Source organism: Engraulis encrasicolus, chromosome 15 (assembly GCF_034702125.1).
Source record: "Engraulis encrasicolus isolate BLACKSEA-1 chromosome 15, IST_EnEncr_1.0, whole genome shotgun sequence".
NCBI classification, from domain to species: Eukaryota; Metazoa; Chordata; class Actinopteri; order Clupeiformes; family Engraulidae; genus Engraulis; species Engraulis encrasicolus.
The window spans coordinates 18,092,258-18,119,554 of NC_085871.1; the positions used below are offsets into that span (position 1 = coordinate 18,092,258).

Sequence of the window (27,297 nt, forward strand, 5' to 3'; positions counted from 1 at the left end):
ATCAACTCGTCCTTATCGCTCCTAGATGAGATTACCTGGCTGTGTCCATTGTGCAGCTGTCCTCAACACACAAACATAAACACACACACGAACACACACACACGCACACCTAAGTAAACACTTGCAAATACACTACACATGCAGCATGTCAACAAATACACACATGCGGGAACGCATGCACACACACACACACACACACACCATCTCTTTCTCTCTCTCTTTTTCTTTCTCTCTCTCTCTCTCACGATACACAATGTGTTTACACTGTTACATGTGACGTACTCTCAGCGAGAAGCCACCCTTTTGGTGCACACTGCATTATTCAAAGCAGCAGGAGCCGATTGATAGTAGGCCGATACGGTCACCAATAGCCCCACTCACAGCAGCCACCTGACTCTATCGCCTCTCCTCATCACGCGCATCTATTGCGGGTGCGTGCGTGTGTGTGTGTGTGCGTGCGTGTGTGTGTGCACACGTGTGTGTGAATGTGTGAGTGTGTGAGTGTGTGAGTGTGTGAGTGTGAGTGTGTGTGTGTGTGTGTGTGTGTGTGTGTGTGTGTGTGTGTGTGTGTGTGTGTGTGTGTGTGTGTGTGTGTGTGTGTGTGTGTGTGTGTGTGTGTGTGTGTGTGTGTGTGTGTGTGTGTGTGTGTGTGTGTGTGTGTGTGCGTGCATAGAGTTTCTACCCTGCCTGCTAAGACTTTTTACATGTACCCTGCCTGCTAAGACTTTTTACATGGACTTACAAATGTTAATATGAAGCGGAATCTTTTCTACTACAGTAATTCCAATACTATCATCCGAAATACATTGGTTTGAGCTTAGAAGGATCCCTTGACAAAAGAAGCTGTTCAATAATGGTCTGGAGTTATAAAATAGAATGGAATGTCCACAAACTTGCCCCCATTTTGCTTTTTTGTTGCATGAATGGCAGTGAGCGGTTTTGAGCTATTTCAAAGACTGAAGAAGACTGGACCTGTAATTTGATTCCTCTTTGTCTTAGTCCTACGGTTTGGATGTGAGCACCCCTACCTTCAGAGTCTTGGAGTTGCAGTGTTTTCAGATTGGGTGATTTTCTCTGCCCAATTTTGGGCTGCTTAGGGTGGCCGTCTCCGGGTGAAAATGTTTTTTTTCTGCACAGTTATGGCCATAGAAATCAATATAATTTAGTTGAAATTGGACGGGATGTAGTTCTTCTAGGCGAATATTGATCATTTTTTTGGGCTGGAAACCATCAGTCTCATCTGGCAACCCTGGTGCTCATCAGTATTGCCAGCTCAATGTATCGCTTCAGTGGGCTTCAGGTGTGAAGTTAAATTGCAGGACACGCCGGCTGCTTTCAGCCCTTTTTGAGATAGTCGGGCTGATTTTCAGCTTGGAGCAGTCTTGACTCTTAAATACTTTGATTGTGAGCGTGCTGGCCGAAATGCTCAACTCTTACCGGTATTTTTCAAGAAAGAGACTACACCTTGCATATAGTGTAGCGTGTTGCACAAAAGTGCTACCTTAAACAAAACTGAGTCTAATCTAATTCTGTTAAGTGCCTCAGTATATATAATATATATAATAAGTTTGAGCCTTTTGTCCCTTTAAATGAATAAAAATAAATATAATGATAAATAAAAAAAAATAGTCTGGAGTCTCTCATCAGTATTGCTCAGGCCAGCTCCTCCTGACTCCTCTACCGCTTAGTAATGGCTTTAAGTGAACTGCAGGTGTGATGTTAAACTGCAGGGCACATAAGTCAGGGGGGGTAGTGATGACAGACCTTTTCGAGACGGTCTTACCGATGAGATTGCCATGGTGCTGCCGAGTCTGACCACATCCAAACCGCACAGAGAAGATCCACAAGCTTGATAGCCAGATTAAGACTTATGTTCAGCCAAAGATTCTCTATTCTGCATATTGATCGTCTCTGGTTCAGCTTTATTGCCAATACACATGTTTAGAATACACGGTAACGGCATGCCGTTTGATTGGGCTGCTGGTGTGAAGTTAAATTGCTGAACATGTCAGTCAGCGGATTCTGATGACAGACCCTTTTTGAGGCAGAATATGAGATTATGATGAGGTTACCATGCTGGCCTGCAAAGGCAAAGGGCAGCAACTACGTAACTTGTCAAAATTGAGTTTAGACTGAAAACAGGCTTCATTAGACCTGCTTTATCTTATGACAAAGCCTTATGAGTCTCACTTTAGAGATGTAGCTTTTTCAAATTTGCAGTAACTACAATATCAAGGCTTTGAATGCATTTTTTTTCTCAGTTTCAGTGTTGTCGTAGTTACTGCACTTAACCTTTCTGGGGCAGCATTGTGGTGACCACATTCAATCCAAATGCACAATCCACGTGCTTAATATGTAAACTTAGATTTAGGTTTAGATCGAGCTTTTTTTGCCATTTCACATGTAAGCAAGGCAGGGTAACGAAATACAGTTTGACTGGGATTCAGGTGTGTAGGGTTCGTCATTTGGGTGCTGACAACAGACCTTGCTGAGACAATCGGGACTGATAATGAGAGATTGCTTTGGCACTGCTGACCACATCTCAGCTTAACTGTCCGGGACCCAATGCAAGTTTTTTTTTTCACTTGTAGGTAGATAGATATTCATGATATTCATAGATATTTTACAAAATATTAACTTGTGATATTAGTTAAATTAATGAGTAATGTTAATCAGTATTCTTTTCTTACCATTACAAATTTCAGGCGACCACCATTTGAATTCCAGGCGATTTCCCAACCTCCAGGTTGAAAAAAAGCCTGACCTACATGGATGGGAGAGCACAGTCAGAGTAGACTCTCAAATAGTATCCAGCAGTTACCCCTACTACAGTACATTGTGTCATGCACTCACCCACCCTGTGGGGATTGCAGTGCTCAATGCTGAAGCTCTTTGATGTAATACAAGGTCTTTGTAGTTTCTGAATACAGTTCTGAATACAGTACAGATAGATGGAGTGCTTGTAAAGCACAGTAAGGGTAGTCTCTGGAAGCTGTCGGTGTGCTGTACAGCTGTCGGTGTGCTATACAGCGAGGGATCCACTCATTCACTCAAGCTGTGGGGATGACGATGCTCAGTGCTTCAACTCTTTGATACCTGGTCCACTTAACACCAGACTAAGAGATGGTTTGGAATACAGAACATGGATGGATGGATGGATGGATGGATGGATGGACGGATGGATGGATGGATGGATGGATGGATGGATGGACGGATGGACAGGGCAGGGTCTTCTGGAACAATCCAGCATCTACCAGCGTGCATTATACTCATTGCATTTGATGTAGTTCTTAGATAGACCAGAAGCATTCACCAGCAAGATAGCAGTTTATTCGAGGATACCCGTAGAAGTCTGCACCTCAGACTTGTAAGTGTATGTGTGCGTATGAGTGTATGCAATTTGTGTATGTGTGTGAGTGAACAATGTTTGTTCACGGCCCAGTGAGCTCTGCTCTGCTCTGCTCTCCTCTCCGAGGCAGGCGTGCTGATAAACAGCTGAGGAAGCAGGCAGCAAAGGGTTCTGGGAACTGAGCGGATCGATAAGGTTCACTCACTGGCCAAACAAGTCGGCCATGAAAAGACCATCTAGGGAAGGTGTGAGTAGCGGTCGGAGCGTGGCCTTGGGGACAGTCTGAGAACCTTCTCTAATACTTCATTTTGCACAATCTCTTTCCTGTTTTTCATTCTCTCTCATCCTCGCATTTTCTCTCTCTCTCTCTCTCTCTCTCTCTCTCTCTCCCTCTCTCCACACACACACAGACACACACAGACACACACAGACACACACAGACACACACAGACACACACAGACACACACAGACACACACACACACACACACACACACACACACACACACACACACACACACACACACACACACACACACACACACACACATCACATCAAAAATCTGTTTCCCCCCATGTTCTCTATTTAAAATCCATGTCCCTGTCCGTATTCAGTATTAGAAGGCTGCAGTATTATTTTTGGCTGCAGTTTTTCTTGGCATAGGCAGTAAATCCCTTTTGTTCACAAGTACATGTTTCTCGTCCTCAAAGGCATACATTGGGGTTTTTTTGTTCATCATTCTCTCTTAGTCATGTGCGATTCAACTAAGATAATTAACTTTTTGAGCTACTGATTTGCCCGGTTTACACATGTGATGTGCCAAAACCCATTCACCCATCATACATTCACACAGTGCTGTGAAGATTCCCATCCTGTTTACTGAGTCCGGGGGCCATGACATGGGAAGGGCAGACGTGGGTGGCATGGTCATCACCTTGGTCACTCTAGTCTTGGGAAGGGATGGGCAACTTCCATGATGAGGAGGGCCACATCTTTTCATCTGCACCATCGGGGGGCCCACATGACCACAGATCTGACTGCATCTCACCGGCTTTGAGGTGCAGTTGGTTGCTTACTGACTGCTGATGTTAGTAGGAGTAGGAGTGTTAAGGAGTGTATAAGGCGTCAGACACATCAAGGCAGAACGGAACGGAAGTGAGACGATTGAGGTCTTTCTGCTTAGTTTCGGCTGGTGTGTTCTACTCTGCCTTTCAGACGGACAGTGTTGGCGTGCACGGCCAGTCCAGTTCAAAATCCCCCCACAGCCAAAGCTAGCGTGGTACTTTGCCATTCAGTTGAATGGAACACCGCCGGTCGCCGTCGTGAAAAATACGCTCGAGTTCTATTTTTCCAAATGCAGTGCGGAGTGGAGCCGGCTCCCGCTCCCGCGCCGCTGACGCCTGACTACCGCCGGTTGGTGTGTAAGGACAGATATGTTTCCATGTATTTTCACCAACGCCGGTAAAAATCGCTTCCGTCCCACGATGCTTTACCGCCCTACTGTGTAAGCGGCCTAAGTACAGATTGATTGAGTAGTGGTGTAAAAAAAATCGGGTCGTTATGTTTCTTTAATATTTTATCTACGGGCCCCACTGAATGAGGAAGCGGGCCGCATGTGGCCCCCGGACCTCCAGTTGTCCATCCCTGCATTAGGTTATGATGACCTTTCAATAACTGCACTGATCAAATGATCTGGTTTGAATTGTTGTTTCATGATTCAACTGTGGCTCTGTAAGATTTGTGTTCTTTCCTGGCTCCAGTTTAGTGTGGCAAGGCAAGTTTAGTACCTGGAGGGATTGCTTGTTGCCATTCCAAAACCTCCTCCAAAGAAGGTCATTGTGTCCTTGAGCCAGATGGGGACACTCTACACTGCTCCTCATGTGCAGATTGGGACTTGGCATTCTTCCTGCGTGCGTGCGTGCGTGCTTGTGTGTGTGTGAAGATGTTGAGCTGAAGTTGGCGTGCGTGTGTGTGTGTGCGTGTTAACCCCCCAATGTTGAGCTGAAGTTGGCACCTTTGTGTGTGCGTGTGCGTGTGTGCGCGTGCGTGCATGTGTGCGTGCGTGCGCGCGTGCATGAAGGAATGAATCTTTAGTAGTGAAGAGCTGTTGCCCACTGTGTAGTGAGTGTGAAAGCACTGTATAAATGCTGCCCATTTACTGTCATTAGGTGCCCAGGGTATTTGAGGTGATTAGTGTGGCTGGCTGGCCAGGCGGGTGTTGAGTGCAGATAGCACTGTGCTGCCGCGGGCAGGATGGGGACTTTTCAACTGCTCCGGATGCTGTGGGATAGGATAGGCCTCAGGGATAGAGCTTTGCAACCACACAGAACCCTTTACTGTGCTCCCCATACTGCAGGAGAGTGGAGTAGCATGGAGTAGAGTAGAGTAGAGTAGAGTAGAGTAGAGTAGAGTAGAGTAGAGTAAGATACAGGGGGCATATTTAAATTTGGGTCTTTTCATGTCATGACATGAGGTCAGGGAAATCTCTGCGTGTGTGCATGTGTTTGTGCGTGCGTTCAGTGTGCGTGTCGTGCGCGTACTGTGTGTGTGTGTGTGTGTGTGTGTGTGTGTGTGTGTGTGTGTGTGTGTGTGTGTGTGTGTGTGTGTGTGTGTGTGTGTGTGTGTGTGTGTGCGTGTGCGTGTGTGCGCGTGTGTGTGTGTGTGTGTGTGTGTGTGTGTGTGTGTGTTTATACAGTATCTGAGAGACAGAGAGAGAGGGAGAGACAGGTTTTACATTATGTCATTTAAATTTGTGCCTTTTCAGATCATGGCTTCTTCCTTATTTTATGCTGTGGTCAGGGAAGTGTGTGTGTGTGCGTGTGCGTGTGCGTGTGCATGTGCGTGTGTGTGTGTGTGCATGTGTGTGTGTGTGCGCGTGTGTGTGTGTGTGTGTGTGTGTGTGTGTGTGTGTGTGTGTGTGTGTGTGTGTGTGTGTGTGTGTGTGTGTGTGTGTGAGTGTGTGACAGAGAGAGAGAGAGAAGGACTGACAGACAGACAGGTAGGCAGGCAGGCAGACAGGCAGACTCAATGCTTCCCAAGCTCTCCTTTCAATTCTCACGCTTCCTCTTCCTCTCTCTGACAGTTGTTTTTAGGGCAGTCATTTGCTGATGAAAGTACACGTAGATGGAGTAAGCCTCTCTCTGTTGGCCAAGACACACACACACACACACACACACACACACACACACACACACACACACACACACACACACACACACACACACACACACACACACACACACACACACACACACACACACACACAGAGAGAGAGAGAGAGGGGAAGGTAAGGAGATTACAGAGGGAGGATTTGGAGATGGACCATATCGCCACCCCACCATACTGCACTATACCCCACCCCACCAGCACCTCTTCCTATCTCTGTCTCTCTCTGTCTCTCTCTCCCTGTCTCTGTCTCTGTCTCTCTCTCTCTCTCTCTCTGTCTCTCTGTCTCTCTCTCTCTCTCTCTCTCTCTCTCTCTCTCTCTCTCTCTCTCTCTCTCTCTCTCTCTCTCTCTCTCTCTCTCTCTCTCTCTCTCTCTCTCTCTCTCTGTGTTTGTGTGTGCATTTACCTCAAATTCACCCTCTATTTCGAAAATCCACACAAAACAGATCAACATCACGTTGGATTGGGCGGTACTGTATAGGGCTGTAACGGTTACCGGTTTTCACGGTAACCGCGCTTAAATATGATGACGGTGAAGATAACCGTCTGAATTTTAAAATACGGTGTTATCTCGGTGGGTTACCTTACCGCACACCGTTACACCGGGATATCTTTCATCCCAGACACTCCTAAATAGTTTGACGGTGACGAGACGTGAGTGACAATATCTGCATTTCCATAACTCACCTAACCGTACAGAATGTTAACAGTGGAATCCGCTTATAGTGGTCACGTTTGTCCGAGGAGCCAATTTGAACACTGTAAGCGGTTGATTACTAAAACCAAATTTGTATTATTTCACCTCTTTTTTGTCTCTACCTGTCTGCCAAAAATGAGCGCTGAGAAAGACGAGGCTTATATGCATTTCGAAGCATAGACCACGCACGGGTCGTCATCTCTTATGATATCAAATACGTTTGTAAAGTTCCCATTCGACAAACGTCTTCTGGCGAGTTTCTGCACAGTGTGATTCAGGTTTAGGGTTGCCAACCGTCCCTTGAAATACGGAATCGTCCTGTATCTAGAGATAAAAGTACGGGTTCCGTATTGAACTGAAACGGGACACAGGACGTTAAAATGCAAGAAATTACATCTAAGAAATGCTAATTTTTCTGGGGGACAACCCCCAGACCCCCGGCACGATGAAATGTCCCGTATTTTTTTCATTGACAGTTGGCAACCCTATTCAGGTTATGCATGCAAAACGCGGCTAGACATGGGCACTTGAAATTGCTACACCGATAAATAACACACTGTTGCATAGCCTGCTGTAGCCTACAGTAGTAGCCTAGCCTACAACGTGATTTTTTGACACAGTTTTAAAAAGCCACTCTAACTGCTTGGAATTGGGAAGTCGCGCTGGGCTTGCTGGCATAGGAGAGATGAGAAGGGCGAGGGGGAGTGGGAGGGACTCGTGGGGAGACGCAGCCTGGAGCAGTTTAAACACAAGGTAGCCTCCTGGGAATGCCAAGCTTCGCCGAAACATCTCGTTGGCTCGTTTTTGGTAATTTTTCATACGTGTCGAAGAGCCAATGTTTTTCGTTCCCAGAATATGAGAGCAATGATTCAAGTGCTTGCTGCCCGGTGTCAAAGGCTACGTTGGCTAGCGAGACAGAGGCATGTGTGCACAGCCTCATCACTAGAGAGGTTCTGTGTAAAACAGGTTGCGTTGCGTCCCCACTCACTAGTCGAGCCATGCCTGCAGTTCACTGCGGTGCTGTCGGGAGAGCACAAACCCATTCACTGTATGGAGTTTGCACAGCCCGCATATCTGAAGTTACCGTGACCATCTGTTTTTCTTATTTCGGGGGAAAAAACACATATCTAGTTTTCTGTATGGCGCATGGCCATATGTGTTTCCTAACTGTAAAGGGGTCACGTGAAAAGGCGTTGGTCATATGGAGGTTAGTCCATTCGAAAATGCAAAAGCACCAGGGGAGGGAAAAATCTGGCGATCGTAAACACAGTAAACTGGTTTAGTTATAGTCGGGTTGCACATGTGGTTGAAATACAGTGAAAAAACTACATATGCTCTAACCCCATGGATGCTAGAGGAGCATTTTGACACCATGCATGCTAGGATTTATCCACGTTTTCGATGTCTACTCATAGAAAGGTATGGAGACGCCGTGAAAGTGGGGGCTTGGGGTGAAATTTGAAACGCGACATTTTGTAATAAATTAACAACAATAACGCACAAACAATATGTTCAAATATCTGTAAAGTAGTGCTAAAACATTCTTCAGGGTCTAAGCTTTCAAATACTGTTCCTGTGTTTATTAGGCTACACGAGGATTAGGCTATAAATGATTGCGCAATGTAAGGTTTTTGTTCGAGGTTTGCGGTACCATGTCGCCTTTAGTGTCGGCATTTAAAAAAAACAAAAAAAAAAAAAACCGCGATAATACCGTAAACCGTGGTAATTTTGTATGGAATAGCGGACGACGAGGTGTCCCGATATCAAGGGAAATAATGGACGAGGCGGAGCGTTCTAAACAGCCCGACGGCGCAGCCGAAGGGCTGTTCGCTTCGCCAAGTCCATTTTCCCTTGATATCGGGACACCTCGAAGGCCGCTATTCCGCTTATCACCCGGTCACCAGCATTTAAGTATTAATTTCTTAATATGTTGATCTAAGGCTTCGTGAGAAAGTAGATTCACCACTGCGCTTGGTACGTTGCCATGGGCACCACTTCCTAATCTAGTGAGACGCGCCTCTATCGGAGGCATGTAAGGACGCGCGCAGAATGTTGGTGACTTGACAACCAAATGCGATAGAATTGACGACTGGGTTTTTGACTTGACAACCAGATGCGATAGAATTAGTAACGGGGTCTTGACTAGACAACCAGATGCGATAGAACTAACGACGCGGTCTTGACTAGACAACCAGATGCGATAGAACTAGTAACGGCACTTCGCCAGAAAGAGAAGAAGCAACTTGGACGCCCGCACGCCCGCATGACATCATAAGTGTCCTGCTACCGGGGAATAAAGGACACCTGCTCAGCCAATCAGAAGACGTTGCGTCTGCTCACTGGGTGATAAGGCCACAATAACCGTGAGCCTAAAATTTCACACCGTTACAGCCCTAGTACTGTATGTACACCAGTCTCAAAGGATTATGAAATCAACGGGCACTTGAGGAGGGGGAGAGATACATTTCCATCTCACTGCTTTTCTTTAAGGCACTTTTCTGTATGCATGCCTTCCCAGCATGCATTGTGTGTTTGTTTACGTCTTTGTCGAGAGAGAGAGAGAGAGAGCGCGAGAGTGAGAGCGCGAGAGTGAGAGCGAAAGAGATAATATACAGTAAGGGTCAGAAAGAGAGAGAAGGAGGGACAGAGCGAGCAAGGGAAGGAGGTAAAGAGAACTACTTGCTAGGGCAGGAGGACAGAATGAGTGAGTGAGTGAGTGAGTGAGTGTAAAAGCTGTTGTTGATTTGAAGGAAGTGGGTCACCCATGCCTCTGATATGGAGTATGTGGAGTTTTAGGTCTCAACCAACAGCCTAATGGTTAATGAGGTGGTCTTCAGACCAGAGGGTTGTGTTGAAATCCCAACCTGACCAGTAGATAGATTGTGTCCCTACACCCTCATCTCTGGCAGTGCCAGTGACACAGTGCCCAGGGGCACCAACCAATTACAGCCAGTTAGGTTTCCATATCTCTATTCTCCAGTAAACGTCTTTTTTTTGCTGCTGTGATTTGTTAGTGTGGTTGGTTGGTTTGTTGGTTATTGCTGTGATTGCATAACGGGGGTCAAGTCAAGTCTCCCCCACAGCTGCCCGTCTCTAGGGTCGCTGACGTAGCCTTAGCCTACTGTGCTGTATTGTATGTGGGCGTTGGTGAAGGCGGTCTGTGAGGAATAAAAATGGCAGAAGCTAGCTGAGCTCAAATCCTTCATATCCAGACTTGGTCAACCTGAAAGTCTGGGAAATACTATGACATGCTAGCCTAGCAACGCCATCCTAGATTTTGGCTCCGTACATAGTCTGGCGAAAACCTCCTAGCTCTGTTCGCTCACTGTTTAGCCAGTTAGCAAACAGTTGAGAGGGGTGCCACAGTACTCACCTGCTCAGTCCGTTACTGATTGGTTATGGTAACACTATGGACACTTCTGTTTTGTTATTTGTATGCTGTTGCGACACTATTATCGTAACAGTCATGCTAATAAAGCACAATATGGGTTTGAATTCGGAACTCCAATGAATTCAAATGGCACAGTAAGATCAGACCATCTCCCACCCTACACGGAGACGGATTCCTCTTAGCTTTCGCCAGACTGTTTGATGGAGTCAACAGTCGACTTTCGCCCTGACTTATGACATGATGCTGTACCAGAGAGACTGGAAAAGATATGTAGTATGCTCCATGAATCTCTGGCTATACCATAATTCTACTGTGCTTGGTTCCTCCACTTTTACTGCAGATGGACTTCCTTTCAGTGTTGTTACATATGTACTATAGGGTGCAACGTACATCTGTAGCAGAGATTCTTTAAGTATAGAGATATGCCATTGTAGTAGGTTGCTATGGGCACCTAACATGACCAGGTTCCGGTCTGCCTAAAGGGACGTGTCATAATACTCCTAGCATTGAATAGAACAGTCCTTAGGTCTGCCAAGGTCTGTCTAAAGGGGGATTTCACCCCCTCCCTCTTGCAATAATAGAACACGGAAACAATGGGCCAATGGAACCTCTCTCTCTCTACTCTCTCTGTCTGTAGTAGTCACAAAGCATTCGATACAAATCTGTTCTATTCTATTCTGTTCTATTCTATTCTAACCAGTTTATATTAACTAGGTTAACAGCATATCCAAATGAAAAAGTCACAACGACTTCCATGTGTACCAAAGGTTTAAAAACAAATATATGCAGCAGCATTCATTTCATGCTACAAGAAGGATTTAGCTAGATAGAAAAAAATGCCTTCAGACTTGACTAACAGATTACCGAGTATACCACCATCCACCCTCCACTCCACCCCACCCCGCTCCACACCAGACAAGCATGTTCATCTGGATTGTGGCTCATGGCTTAATGGAATTACATTTTTTTTATTGAGACTCATATTGGCAAAAGGATTTTTTTAGTACACCACAGATGGAGCATCAGCAGTTGCATATGCGGTTTTGGGCAGAGCAGGTTTTGATCATTACCGTTTTGTCTGCAATTTTGGCTAGACATGCTTACTGCCAATAAAGAACCGCTCAACTGTCCCTACCGTGGCGCTAACAGTAGGGCACTCGCCTACTACGCGGCCGACCCGGGTTCGATTCCGGCCTGGGCCTTTTTTCCTACCCTTCCCCGTCTCTCTCTCCCAACTGATTTCCTGTCACTACCTTAGCTGTCCTATCTCGTATAAACAAAAATACAGGCTTGAAAAAAGCCGCCCAACTGATTGAAATTTAGCAGAGTGAAGCTGTTCAGCTGGATACCTTCAAGACAGGGTGTCACACAGGGTGTCACAAGATTGGCATAGTTTCCCTGTAATCTTACCTAATGCAGGATGTCATAATGAGTCTAGTTTAACCAGCCATGCAGCATAGCCAGACAGCTGTGTTTAGTCTGACCAGGTGAGGCCTAGAGGTCAGGTTACTTAGATGTGTTGTAGGGATGCACCGATACCACTTTTTTGAAAACCGATACAAGTACGAGTACATTAATGTGTGTACTTGCCGATACCGAGTACCGATACTGATACCTTTTACCAGGGTGCGATTTAGGGGTGGCGATAGGGCAAAAATGTTGTATCACGATTTTTTAACATGAAATCACGATCTTCCATCCAAAAAATAAAAACAACAAAAAACAACTTTCATATACTTGCAATTTGTAATTTGCAGTCAATAAAATGTTAACACAATGATGATACTCTCATAAAGTGAACAATTGGAATACAATAATGTAAAGAATAAAGTGAAGACAACAATACAAGTGAGAAAACGTCACTCTGATACTGATAATAAACATCCTCACTGCAAGATGATCTATACGATTTCTCCACTTTGGCAGATTCGAGACGATATTTTACTCAATATCGCGATTCACCATTTAATATCGTCATATCGCCCACCCCTAGTGCGATTTGTAGGGGGGGATGGGGGGGATTGTCCCCCCTTCTGATTTTGATACCTCCACTTTTCCTACAGGATTTGAATATTTGCGGTATGTAACTTCATTGATAATGCTTAAAATCTGAAACTTGTCCCCCCTTCTGGTTCTTCAACAAATCACACCCTGCCTTTTACCACCAGATTTAAATGTTAGTAAATGTATGAGGTGGCAATTTTTTCCATGCTGCTTTCAAGTGCCACAGAACGTGACAAGAGTTTGCATCGTTTTGTGTAATAGCAGTATAGTTCCTGGTATCGGCAAGTGCTTGATGAGTACGAGTACGAGTATAATGAGCAGTATCGGGTGCCGATACCGATACCGGTATCGGTGCATCCCTAATGTGTTGAGTAGGTTGTGTCATAGGTGTGGTGTTGTTTGAATAAGGGTTTATGTGGGATAATAGGCCTGAGAGATGACACATCACACTAAAGATTAAGATGTGCCATTTTACGGTACACTGACACTATGCATGGGTCTGCTCTTCTGCATAATAGTTATCCATTCTGGATTTGGTTACCTTTACTTAACGTACTACACTCTCACAAAGTTTGAGAATGGCTGCTATATAGGTTGAAGAGTCTGGTCCACGAGGGCCAGGCTAGTCTGGCCTCCTCCCCAGCTGACACACAGCCATACACCCAAAACATTCCTGCCAAAAGCTTTAGCTTGACTGCATGCTATTGTTAGCATGGGACATCCCCAACAGAAGTTGCTAATTCCACTGCCTCACCCATATTAACCGGTGAGGCATATTTTGCTGGGGCGTTTTCTTTGTGGTATTTTTTACATTACATTATACTTAGCTGACGCTTTTTTTTTATCCAAAGCAACTTACAGTTATTTTAGGAACAGGGTATTGGTTACAGGCCCTGGAGCAATGTGGAGTTAGGTGCCTTGCTCAAGGACACTTCAGCCATGGATGAATGTGCTGGTAAGGGTGGGATTTGAACCTGCAACCCTCTGATTTAAAGACCAGCGCTATAACCATTGAGCCATGGCTGCCCATGCTATTTTCTTGAATGCTTTGGTAACATGTATTTACAGCATAATCACTTGCAGTGAATTCATTTTAATTTCATCAGGAATGAAAAAGTCCTGCTTAGCTGCTTAGGCTACATAGTATTAGCCCTGGGGATCTCACCTGAAGAGGCTAATTCCACTACACCATCCGAGTATTCACCTATGAGTCATACTTGCTGGGTTGCGTTCATTCACCTCTGAGCCGAATGCTCGCTTGGGTGCTCACTCGTGCATGCTTGGATTTGCCCCATAGCAATTTGGCTGGCATTACAGGAAGGTATGGGTGAACCTGACCCGGCCTACTTTTCATAGTAAAACTGTAACAAATGCAGTATTAATTCAACATTCACAGAGTCAATCTGAAATCTATATTGTATTGGGTCCCAGAGTATTCACTCTACTCTCTGGATGTTTTTTAATGTGTGCTGAACACTTCAGCAACACTGTCTTATGTTGGGGGAATTCACCCGTCCTGCCTCCGCAGCCGACTGAGCCGGGCTACACTGCTCTGGCCTGCAGTGACATGGCTCTCCCTCCCTCCCTCCATCGGGATTGGGAAAGAGAAGTGCCGCGAGGGGGAGAGCCGGGAGGGTGCGAGGGGGAGGGGCCGGCACTCTCGCTGGTGCCCGTCCAGCTACTTTGTGGCCGTGCCAGGCAGCCATGCTGTTGCCACCTTGTCTGAATGGCAGTTGGCACAGCCTTGCACTAGTCGGTTGGGGGGAGGAATGAAGGAGAGGCGGGGAATAGGGAGTGGAGTTTGGTGTGGGAGTGTTGGGGGGGCGGTCGTGGTTGATGGATGGAATACAGAGTAGGATTCCTCAACACAGAGAGCAACAGAGTAGAAAACAAGGGAGGAGAAAGAGACTGGTCATGTCTGATGATACAAGACAGAATTGTAGCCTTTTTCAAAATATAGCGATATTTGGGAGGGGCGGCGTGGGAAGGAGGGGGGTTGGGAGGTGGTCACGGTTGAGGGTTGGAATACAGAGTAGTACTCCTCAGTGTCGACTAGACAAGTGCAGAGGAGGAGAAAGACAGAGATAAAAGACAGAAAATTAGTCTGTTTTTAAAAATCGCAGAAGTCATCATTTTGACAAGGCCCGTTGGTAGCCATGTGTGTTGCTGTTGCTGCTTTACCCAGTTAAAAAGAAGTCCAGGAAATCTTGTAAATGAGTAACTTATAATAATGTGTACCTAAAACTGATTTTGCACCCGTGTCCATTCACCCACTAAATAATAGACTTACTTACTTACTCTATTTTTCTTTTAGAAGTAACAGAAATCTCACAGTGACATGCCAAGGTTATCTAATAATTACCATAATTATCCATACACTCAATGACCTCTCTGCCTGTCTATAGAGTTCTTTCTCTCTCTCACCCACTCTCTCTGTCTCTCTACCTCACCCTCTCTCTCTCTCTCTCTCTCACCCACTCTCTCTCTCTCTCTCTCTCTCTCTCTCTCTCTCTCTCTCTCTCTCTCTCTCTCTCTCTCTCTCTCTCTCTCTCTCTCTCTCTCTCTCTCTCTCTCTCTCTCTCTCTGTGGCTTTTATCTGAGCGGGAGATCTATTCATCTACACATTAGCCAAATGGCAGCAGTGCATATGTACTCTCCCCTGCGGACACGGGCTCACGCACACGCACACGCACACGCACACGCACACACACACACACACACACACACACACACACACCGAACATGTACACATTCACACCTCCTCCCATGGGCACAGATTGTGCCCTTGAAGCACATCCGCCTACTCTCACCCCTGCAGCCCGCCAGCCGCCATACTCACGCATGATGTGTGTGTGTATGCTTGTGCGTGCGTGCGTGTCAGATTTGCTGCTGCCTGCCCACCCTCTTGGGGTGAGTCATGGCAGTGGCACAGCATTGTAATGCAGGTGCTGCGTTGGCACACTCGAGGTATGTGGAGGATAGGGGCTCCCAATGAGGGGCTATATCGTCACATGTTAGTTGGCAGGCTTCGGTGAAGGTAGAGAATGGCGTCCACGCCTTTGTCTTACTTTGGAAGTTTCGCTCTGTGCGTAATTCCAAAACAATGATGCAGTGTGACGAAAGGAGTCGCACACAGGAGCTTGATGCTGTTCAGTGAAACTGTATTAAAAGCCGAAAATAAAGAGAAGCCAAAACAAAAAGTGGGATGCAAACGTTTCGGGTCTAGCCCATCATCAGTGTTCCCAAAATCCTCGTTGGCAGTTGGCTGACTTAAGAAGGGACAGGTGTCCATGGGCACTCAGTGTGGTGCTAAATTATACTTATCCGGCAGTTTCACATGTCCTTAGCTCGTGATTGTTCATACCTGTTTTGTTAATTGACTGGAGCCCCTGACGTAGGTGTCATAAGTTAGAATGGTGTGTACAGGACAATGTTGTTGGTGAGGTAGCGTTAGAACAGACAATTCTCAATCTTTTTTTTGACAAACGTCCTCTCTGTAACTCATCATAAGCCTTCCAACGTCCCCTTGACCTCATCATAAGCCTTTCGACGCCACCTTTAGGATTCAAAAATGAAATGGACTAATGCCCACCAATGGTAACTAAGCCTTTCTCCTCTCAGCTGTATCCCTCTCAGCGCCCCCCTACAGCACCCCAACGCCCTCCTGTGGGGCTGTAGAGTCCCCATTGAGAAACACTACTTTAGAACCTTGTCCCTGAACCAGTTGTGAAGTTTATAGTTGCATGTACCTGTAGGTGACTCAACATGCCACCATGTCAGTCAATGAGCCAGTCCATGGGCCAGAAACTGCTTGCCGTTTGGAGGGTTTGTTTGCACACAAGGTAGAGCTGTTGACCTTGTCGTTTTTTTGCAGACCCCGCTTGGCTGCACACAGCACTTGAGAAAACAAACCGACAGTGATATTCCACAGTGGCACATAAAAGGACACGAATGCTCCACACAGCACACAGTAGCAGTCAGCTATTTTGTCGATAGTCTTCTCTAATTTAGCCCGCTGTAATCAGTATGTCGCTCCAGTTCAAGAACAATTGATTGTGAGATAAAAGACGTGTAATGGATTTATTGTCATCATCATCATCATCACTTTGATGGGGTTGTGCTACTGGCTATGACTTTGCATTGAGGGCATGCTGTGACCTTGCTATGTGATTTGCTTGCCAAAGTGGGAGGGAGAAGGTTGTGCCCAAAGATTTTTTTCCCAATCAAACTAAAGCGTTCACTGGAATAAAGCAAAGGTTTCAGAGGTTAACACCTCTCATCTTTGCTGTTACACTTCAAGCCCATTGCACCACGCTAGCACGCATGCACACATGTGCACACACAAGGCTTCTATTTTGGAGAGTAGCTGTATTCACTGACAATAGAAGGAGCTAAAATATCGACGCAATGGGGTATTGCCGCTGCTCACACTCACAGAGGCCTAATAGCTAGCCCAACACAGCGGTCTGTCAGGTTTAATTAAATTGAAAAAGCCAATCTAGGCGCCGGCGTTTTTAAAGCTTTATTAATCAAACGATAACCCACACGACCTCACACCGTAATCAGCTTTCTCTCAGGGGGGTTGGCTGTGTGTGTGCGTGTGTGCGTGTGTGCGTGTGTGTGTGTGTGTGTGTGTGTGCGTGCGTGCGTGCGTGCGTGCGTGCGTGCGTGCGTGCGTGCGTGCTGCCGTGTGGGTGCGTGTGTGTGTATCATGTTGAGAATCAAATAAGGATGGGAGGAGGGGGAGGGCCTTGTTGAAGGTTGCAGCAGCCGAAAAGGATTCTGGGCTGGATGATGGGCGGGTGTGACTGCCAACCAGAGGCTTCCCTTGAGGCTAGAGCCTAAGCTCTGGTAGAAGACACCCTTTGCTTTCCTTTTCTTTCCTTTGCATTTACAATGACAACATGGAGACAGTATTTATACACACATACACACACACACACACACAGACGAGCACACACACATACACACAGACGAGCACATACACACACAAGCACATGCAAGGATACACACACACACACACACACACACACACACACACACACACACACACACACACACACACACACACACACACACACACACACACACACACACACACACACACACACACACACACACACACACACACTTCTATTGCTATCTTGTTATCCTGATCCCCCCCCCCCTATGGTCTTATACCACCTTTCTCTCACCTTCCCCTGACCCCCCCAGGGCACCTGTAATCCCCCCCTAATCCGGCTGTCCGGATCGGGGTAACTGTCCTAGTGGGTGGTGGTGGTGGTGAAGCACTGGGACGGTTGCTTAGCCAATGCTCTTGTTGTCCTTGCTGCGCTGTTGTTATTCTGTGTTTGTTGTTGTTGTTGTTGTTGCTGCTCTGTCTGCCTATCTATCTACGTGCCTTTTTTATCCCTGTTCCCCATCGTCCTGTCTACTGATGCATGGCAGCTTAAGTCTGTCCCCCTGTGTGCTGTGGTCTATCACTGGAAAGATCTATTTTGTTTGTTGTTTTTGCGGTTGTTCTGTTTAAGCTTATTTGTTTACAGCTACTGTAATTCGTTTTTGTACAGCTATTTGTTTCGTATGCATTTCTCATGAATGTCTTTTTTTGTTTTTCTTTTTTTTTGTTTCTTTGTTTGCCTGTTTGTTTGCTCATTTGACTAATGCTTGTGTTCTTTTTGTCTTCTTTTTTCCTTTTTCTGTTGTCTTGTCCTTTGTTTGTTTGTCTGTTTGTTTGTTTGTCTGTCTGTCTGTTTATCTGTCTGCTGCTGCTGCTGTCCCCATGACACCACCGACATCACCACCATTATGACAACACCAACCAACCAAAACACCAATCACCTCCCGTCTGTGCATGAAATGGCTGGACGTGTGTGTGCGTGTGCGTGTGCATGTGTGCACCTGTTCGCCGTCCTTTAGCTTCATGCAGAGATCAAAGAACCCCCTGGCAGTTCAGGTAAGGCCCCTAGTCGGTGTGTGTGTGTGTGTGTGTGTGTGTGTGTGTGTGTGTGTGTGTGTGTGTGTGTGTGTGTGTGTGTGTGTGTGGACTTAGCTAAAAGCCGAAATAACTTTTTTGGAAGCATCTTGTAGGCAAGGTATCTCTATAGCTCTGTCTCTCTCACCCCGTCTGTCTCTCTCTCTCTCTCTCTCTCTCTCTCTCTCTCTCTCTCTCTCTCTCGCTCGCGCGCACACACACACACACACACACACACACACACACACACACACACACACACACACACACACACACACACACACACACACACACACACTCTCTGTCTCTCTCTCTCTCTCTCTCTCTCTCTCTCTCTCTCTCTCTCTGTGTGTCTCTCTCTCTCTCTCTCTCTCTGTCTCTGTCTCTCTCTCTCTCTCTCTCTCTCTCACACACACACACTCACACACACACACACACACACACACACACACACATGCGTGCGTTCGCTCGCTCTCAGCGGCAGCATTCATAGGTCAGCGTTTGCTCCTGATATACTATTGGCCTGTATTGTACAGGCCACCTACATTATATTATCTGACACGTCAGGGTCACTGTGAGGAAGCCAATCACACTCTCTCAAAGCCCCACTTCTCTAGACACACACACACACACACACACACGCACGTACACGCACGTACACGCACGTACACGCACGTACACGCACGTACACGCACGTACACACACGCACACACATACACACATACACAAAGAGGAGATGACTCAGTCGACCTATATTTGTCAGTGTTCCTATAACAGTCAGCCTGGTCATTTCAGTGAGTCAAATTGTAGCAGTGATTGTCCAATGCAGTGCCTCAAATATTACAGGATGCGAAGGCGACACTGACCATGTCAAGGACACAAGAATGTGTGTGGAATGAATCCACTGTTGCTTACGTGCCTCGAAAACGAGATATCCTATCTCAAGGGGCTATCCCCCTAAACAAATAAATTGAAATATAGGCTGTAGGCTACTGTGATGCATTGCCCATCACTAGGTTTCTGGGTGTGCTCTGACTGTCATGCCAACAGGCTTGGCTCTTTGATGCAGCGGTCAGTACTCCAGTATGGTACCACAGAAAGTCCGGGTTCGAGTCCCGGCGGGGCAGCTTGTTGGGCGGAGGGACAGATTCTTGTTATTACCTTTGTGGGAAAGGCTGATCTGCTGTCAAGCTCACAACTCACTTCAAGTGAGTCATACACTACACATACCTTTTTTGAGTTTGTGCCTTGAGCAGACATCGCTAGGTATAGAAACGAGCAGCGGTGACCTAGAGATTGTCTTGGGATCAGAGGGTCACAGAGGTCACATTTTTGTAGTAAAAGGATCTGCTGTCAAACTCGCAACTCGCTTTAACCCATTTTGTCCTGGAGCGACATATGTGCTGCAAAAGTGAGGGTATGTCAGCTAAATGAACACATTCTAATGCAAAATGAGGGTCCTAGCTTTTAAATGCAACTTATTTCATGTTTTTATGTTTTTCGGTGGCTGAGATATTTAGGTTTTAATAGGCAGAGGGCACCTTTTCCCAAAAAGGACTCTGGCTAGAATGGGTTAAGTGAGTGATACATATGCACTACATCAGGGGTTCCCAAACTTTACCATGGCAAGGCCCCCCATATACCGGTTTATTCTAGCCAGGGTCCCCCTTACATGGGTCCACGTGGGTCACACTATTTTTTCTGTGCATCCCCTCTCACAACCATAGTCTATGTCTGTTTGTCAATGCCCCAGTGGGACATAAAAAAAAATAACATAACAATAATAGTAATGTTGCAATGAGATGCAATAGATTGTCATAATGCAGTTATTAACTAATTGGAATAATGTTACGCTTATTTGTTTGTTTATTTTGGTGTACAATAGTTATTTAATGTATTGAAATATTTATTATTTTGTTTTGATATGTGTTTCCTGCCAACCAGCTGCCAACCCCCTCCCCTTCCCACTTTGAAAACCACTGCACTGCACATACCTTTTGTGAGTGTGTGCCTTGAGCAGGCGTTGCCACTGGCTAGGTGTAGAAACGGCAGCGGTGACCTAGGGATGGTCTTGGGGCCAGAGGATCACAGAGGTCACATTTTTGTATCAGTGTTGGAAAAATGTTTGTGGGGGAGTAAATGCCTTCACTTCAGCTCACTTCACAGTCCTTTAACTGTGACTGAAGTGCTTAAAGATGCACTGTGTATTATTTTTTAGCAGTTTCTTTTTCAGAATTAATAACAACTGTTACCTTTTTCATGATTACTTACCACAACCATCAAGTTTCTAAATATTCATTATGACAAGGAAAATTGGCCTTTTCATACATGAAAAAATCCCATCTCCTTAGCCACACACACACACACACACACACACACACACACACACACACACACACACACACACACACACACACACACACACACACACACACACACACACACACACACACACACACACACACACACACACACACTACAGGCCTGCATTGCCTATTTTATTTTGTGTAACCTGACTCATTGTCAGGTCACAGGGTCACTGTGGTGAAGCCAATGGCTCTCTCTCTCAAAGTCCTACTATTCACCACCACTGTATGACATTCTTTGCACAACCGCAATCGCACACATACACACACACTCACACATACTCCTCAGTGTCACACACACACACACTCCTCTCGGTGTCACACACACACACACACACACACACACACACACACACACACACACACACACACACACACACACACACACACACACACACACACACACACACACACACACACACACACACTCATCTCAGTGTCACGCCACCACATGTTTTCAGGAAGGGAAATGAGCTTATTGAATGAGTGTGACTCTGGCCATGAGGCTCCACTTGCGCTTATGGGCTTGTGGTGTGAAACTCTCTCTAGCCTACGCCCTCTTAAGCCTTTTTCCATTTCCCAATGAGATAGTCAACTGTTACGAGAAGGCAAGAGAGGAACTGCATTTCTCAAACCACAGATATACATTTAGCCCAAAGAAAAGCCACCACGCATTAGCCTGGGCTGGGCCAGCCTGTGCTGCATATGACTGAGATGTCCTGTTGTTTTTCGTGTTCAGCTTGACTCATTTGCTTACTCTCTGCTATTCCTTTGCCCCTAAAATAGCCACCAAATATCTGTCTGTCTGTCTGTCTGTCTGTCTGTCTGTCTGTCTGTCTGTCTGTCTGTCTGTCTGTCTGTCTGTCTGTCTGTCTGTCTGTCTGTCTGTCTGTCTAGTAGCTCTTCAGTTATAGTGGTACTTTTTCACTTCATTTATAGTGTGTGTCTCCATGCTCTGTAATACAGTATTTCTCAATTGGTTTTGTACATTTCTCGAATCTCTCTCGCAATTTGCAAAACATAATATTCATTCCCAAAACAGCTTTAACAAATGCCAAAACACAGTGGATAACCTGCAAAACAGAGTCTCTTGCTCAAAACCCTTATTTGTCTTTCAAAATCAAGTTTTTTGTGTCAATGAACGTATTAGCGCCAGCAGAATGGTTAGTCATTGTGTCATAGTGTATTGACAAGCTAATCAAATCAATTTCTCATGTTGTCCATTGAATAGTACATTCTTGAGGATCTTTTCTGAAGTGAAATGTTGTTTAGATTGGATGGTAAATGTTGTAAATTCGGCTTTATATTACATTGATCAGATAAGATTGAGATAGTTTCATGCATTCAGTGACAAAGCTTTTTGAGTGATATGACAAAAGCAATTGATAATGCACGAAATCACTGAGAATTGTACACAGCCATGGCATGGTGGACGAGAGCATTTGCTATATGCCAAAAACAATGAGAAACTGATTTGACCATGTGCACAGGTAACACCAGGAAGTCACAATTGAACAAAGACTTATTAGAATCATTATTCTGTTGTGAGAAATGTACAAAACAAATTGAGAAAAACTGTAATACATTGCAAGTTTTCAGAAGAGAGTCTCTCAGATAAATGAAACGTACAGTAAGCGATACAACTTCCTGCTTCTAATCTGAAAGCTGACGGGAGATAAAAGGGGAAAAAATGACTTTAGTGTTGCCTTAAACCATGTGTGAAAGTGTGTGCCATTAGTTTTGCTATAAAATCCCCTTGCCAGAATGCGGGGAATGCGCCGGAAGCACATAAAACCTTAACCACAGTGCAGTGAGAGTCCACTCTTGACACCAACATTTGCGTCACCAATAATAACAATAATCTGTCCCTGTCCCTCTGATTTGGCGATTAAATGCTGCAGTTGATCCTACATGATGTTTGGATTAATGCTGAGCTGAGTCTGGGTTCATCATATTTCACAGATTCTCACAATCCCTCACCCTCACCCTATGTCTCTCTCTGTATCTCTGTCTCTCTCTCTCTCTCTCTCTCTCTCTCTCTCTCTCTCTCTCTCTCTCTCTCTCTCCTTCTCTCTCTCTCTCTCTCTCTCTCACTCACTCACTCACTCACTCACTCACTCACTCACTCACTCACTCACTCACTCACTCACTCACTCACTCACTCACTCACTCACTCACTCACTCACTCACTCACTCACTCACTCACTCACTCACTCACTCACTCACTCACACTCTCTCTGACTCACACACCATACACCACACATATGTTCCGGTACGGATTTGGTCAAAGCTATCATGGTTGGATGATGGTTTCTTTGGTATCGTGTGTGTGCGTGCGTGCGTGCATGTGCTTACATTCAGATCCAGATGTACACACATTTAATACCCTGATGTGTGACACAGATGTGTATTCTTGGAGTGGGTGTGTGGGACATAATCCGATCTGACTTTGATTTGCTGTGCAGATTTAGATTCATATACATATACATCCATGCTTATGCACACCCTAAGGCAGTGGCTCTCAAAGTGTGGTCTGGGAACCCCCAGAGAGTCCGTTGAAGCATTATCAGAGGGTCTTTGAAAATATTTGCTCTAATGTAATAATACTAAAAATTGCTATAGCAGCTACAGGTAGCCTCAAAATGAAACCTGTTCCTAGATAGGACATTTGCATTAGAATGACTACTTACAATCTTGATTTGGTAATTTGTGATGTGATTATGAGGGGTCCTTGGGAAATGTTCTGTTCCATTAGGGGTTCACAACCTAAAAATAGTTTGAGAATGCCTGGCCTCAGGGACATGAATTCTGTTAGCATACTATGCTGTACAGGAGATTTCATTACCATGATCGTCCACTAGAGGGCATGCTAGTTGCACTAATCAGCAGGAGATCATTCTGGAAGGCATCAGAAGCCTCTCTGGTAGCATACAGACCTACGCTGTGTTTTAGATTCAAATTTTGCCTATTCATTCCTTTAATGTGGGCAACATTTGTCCCACCAAACAAATAAAGTCAATTTAACAGCTCTGAGCAAGTTACACTCTTGTTCAATAATTTTGGATTGTTCTGGTCCAAGTTGTTACGTAATTCAGTTTTTCAAAAAGAGGCCACACCTTGCGTATAGTGATTTTCATACTGTGCACTACCTCTGACTGTAGTGGGGAATCTAAAACCATTCTCGTGACCTATTTTTGCCCTTCTCTTTTGCCGTAACAGCTGCCTTAATGCCGGGAGACGATGCTGCCCTTTTGACCCCAGGGAGGATGAGTCAGCGCCAAGGGAAGGAGGCGGGACTTCAGACGCCCAATCCCAATCGAGACCTTCTCACAAGCCCCTCCCTCAGCCCTGGGATCAGCTACAGCCATGGTAGGAGGACCACTCTCTCACTTTCATATTTGCTGGTGTTGTATAAGTTAAGTTAACCAACCGGGCGAATACACTGGCGGCGACGAGATTAAGGAATCGCTGGAGTGTGCAGCAAGAGTGATGGAACAGATGGAAACGACAGAGTATGTCCGTTCAAAGCAGAATGCAAGCATTCCAACATTGCCATTGGCTGTGGCGGCAGTCTCCAAACCGCATCATAGCCCACTTTTAACCAATCACGTGACAGCACCGCCGCCAAACACACCCTATGTCATACTTTGGCGTACAGACAAAGAAGAAAGTAGATCCGCACGCTGTCGCTGCTCCCAGTTTATTATACACAACATTTTTTCGACCACTCTGCGTCTTCATCAGGTGCAGGTGTGTTAGTTGGCGTACAAACAAACACACATGTGGGTACCAGTGTGTGATTCCAGGATAACTGTCTTAGGACCAGTCTTGTACCTCGAATGATGCATCAAGCTGTTTGGGCTGTTAGATGTGGGAAAATGGCTATTTCTAATACTAATAGAATGCTTCTCAATGTTAACATTTGGTTATCTCAGGCGTCAAATCTTGCATTAGACCTGTGAGATCTGAAATATATCCCGCATTGAGTTACAGTTGTAGTCCTTTTCACTGGGTTGAGAAGTCTTGGGCATGGTGAATGAAAGCAGGTTATATTTAACAATTTATTTTTTGTCAGTCAGGTCATAGTAACGTTATTCAGCAATTTCAAGCATTTCATCGTTTTTTGCTTCCTATGGAAATGGACTCTGATAGCCCATTTCAAAAGAAAATCTCTCACAAACGGAATCTTTACAACAACCTTCAAAAGCTACACTGTACATGCATGAAATGATAATTTCAGTAAGATGTTCAACAGTCCATTTAGTAATTTAGCAAATTTGACCTTCATTGCCGAACAGAACATTATTGACATGCAGCATCTGAGGGCTGGGTTGGTGATGCAGCACTCCCCAGCTAAACGTGCTGTGCATATGAAGGATGTGGATGTTTAAACTATGGACTCCAATGTTATAACAAGACTGTACAGCAGCATACTGTATGGAAAATGTTAATAAAAGGGAACGCTTGGTTTAAACCTGAAAATTTGGAATCTCGTTTAAACCTGATGGACAATTGCCACAGTTTTGAACGCTGAATGATGTTGCTTACACACACAACCTGTGACTTTCAAAAATGTTGAAGAATTGTTTTTAAAATATTTAATGTAGTGTACATTTGTGCTCTCGGGCTGCTTTTGACATCCACAACAGACAACAGTGTCAACTTGTTGCTATTTCAAGACAGACGTTTCCTGCCTTTCGCCACTGGCTGTTATGCTACACATCAGTGTCATTTCCTGAGGAAGTCTGAAGTCTATGGACCAGTGCAAGCTACAGTATATTCCTGACTTGAGTTGCTCAATCAGTCAATCAATCAGGGCTTGACACTGGCACCTGCCAACCGGCCAAATGCTGGTAAAACTTGGCTGTGGCTGGTAACAATTTCAGTGCCACTAGCCAATGTGGCAGGTACCTTATTCAATGGTATGACATATTAGAATAGCATTTATTCTGCGTTGTACGCCTTGTGTATCAATTATTTCTATCTAAGTTCAAGAAAAAGCTCAGTTACTCAGTTTCTACTTGTTTGATTTATTTCCATGTAGAAAGCTATGTGCACTCATCTTCTGAGGTTAGATGAACAGCGTAATGATGAAGAAAAAAAAACAATATCAAATTTGTGGCTAGTAGAATAGCTGGATGGCTAGTGACTCAGGAAAACCACTAGCCACATGGCAGGCAGGCGAAAAGTTAGTGTCAAGCCCTGCAATCAATGTATTATGTCTGGTATGACGGAGCATGAACACTCTAACCACACAATGCCAATTTCACAAAGGCAGTTTCTTCAATCAGTATATAGAGACACAACTTCTGCTTTCCTTCTTGCTTTCTGCATTCTCCACTTGAGTTGCTCAATTTTTTATGTTTGCCATGACAGAGCATTAAACTGTACTGGAAAGTGATATGATACAATGGGTATGGTGACCTTCATGAGTGTGCTACAGTGATGATGTCATGTCTTTTTGCAGTCGTCGTCATGCAAAAATATTGTGTTGTTGTAGCTACCTGAGACCACTAGAGGGCAATCTATAGCTGACAGAACAGCTGTGAAGCTGTTTGGTCTGGAGCCCAGCACACAGCTCATGATGATGAGTCCAGGCTGTTTTGTCAGCGTACACTACCGTATGTTTGTGGCAAGACGATACATTTCAGGCTTCAGTCTTGAGTCGGTTAGACATATGGGAAGTCATATGTTTGGATCCAATAGTGGTTCTGGCACACTCTACTATAGTGTGTGTTTGTGTGTTCAGCTACTTTCAGCTACTTCTTTGTGCTTTCCATATTGTGTACAAAGATGCTTATACCTCTAATAGAGGTTTCCAATGCCTTTTTCAAATATTAGCCTAAACACCAGCTTTTCTCAATGTCCAGAGACGTACGGTATGTATTTATCAGTTCCACCACCATTTTTGAAGTCCAGGTGTTGTCAGAAACATTGAGATGAGTAGGAAGGTCATATTGAGTCATCATCATCATCATCTGTTGACCTCAACTGGCCGTATTGTTCACACTCACACCCTCTTTTAGGTCACATTCACCACTCCAGTAGCAACCGCTACAGAAGCAGACTCTATTCTAAGTGGTTTGACCCTTTGGGGTGATCTGTGAGGTAAGACATGTGTTTGTCCCTAGCCTGACCAGGGATTCCTACTTAGTCAGGGCAACAAAGGACTTTCTACAACAAGGCTGCCTCTGCCTCTCGTTGTCCTCGTGACCCCCCTGCATCCCCACCACCTGCAGTACAGTATGTCCTTAGAAGCTCCCTGGACACCACAGTGGCAATGTGAATGCGGTTGTCCTCAGCGCTGCAGGTTGTGGCTGCGAAATGAAAACAAGAACTTATTGCTTCTCA

The 27,297-nt window shown here is 45.3% G+C and overlaps 1 protein-coding gene across 5 annotated transcripts in view; it reads left to right on the top strand.

The window, feature by feature from the left end:
* The window catches only part of osbpl8 (oxysterol binding protein-like 8), a 201,293-nt gene that overhangs the window by 92,910 nt on the left and 81,086 nt on the right, over positions 1 to 27,297 (top strand). For 4 of the 5 annotated variants that reach the window (XM_063217159.1, XM_063217160.1, XM_063217161.1 and 1 more), the window contains 2 exons: positions 18,526 to 18,562; positions 24,166 to 24,315. In XM_063217159.1, the coding sequence (XP_063073229.1) occupies positions 18,526 to 18,562; positions 24,166 to 24,315 (187 nt within the window). The remainder of the gene's footprint in view (positions 1 to 18,525; positions 18,563 to 24,165; positions 24,316 to 27,297) is intronic. The other variant, XM_063217162.1, reaches the window with a different exon arrangement.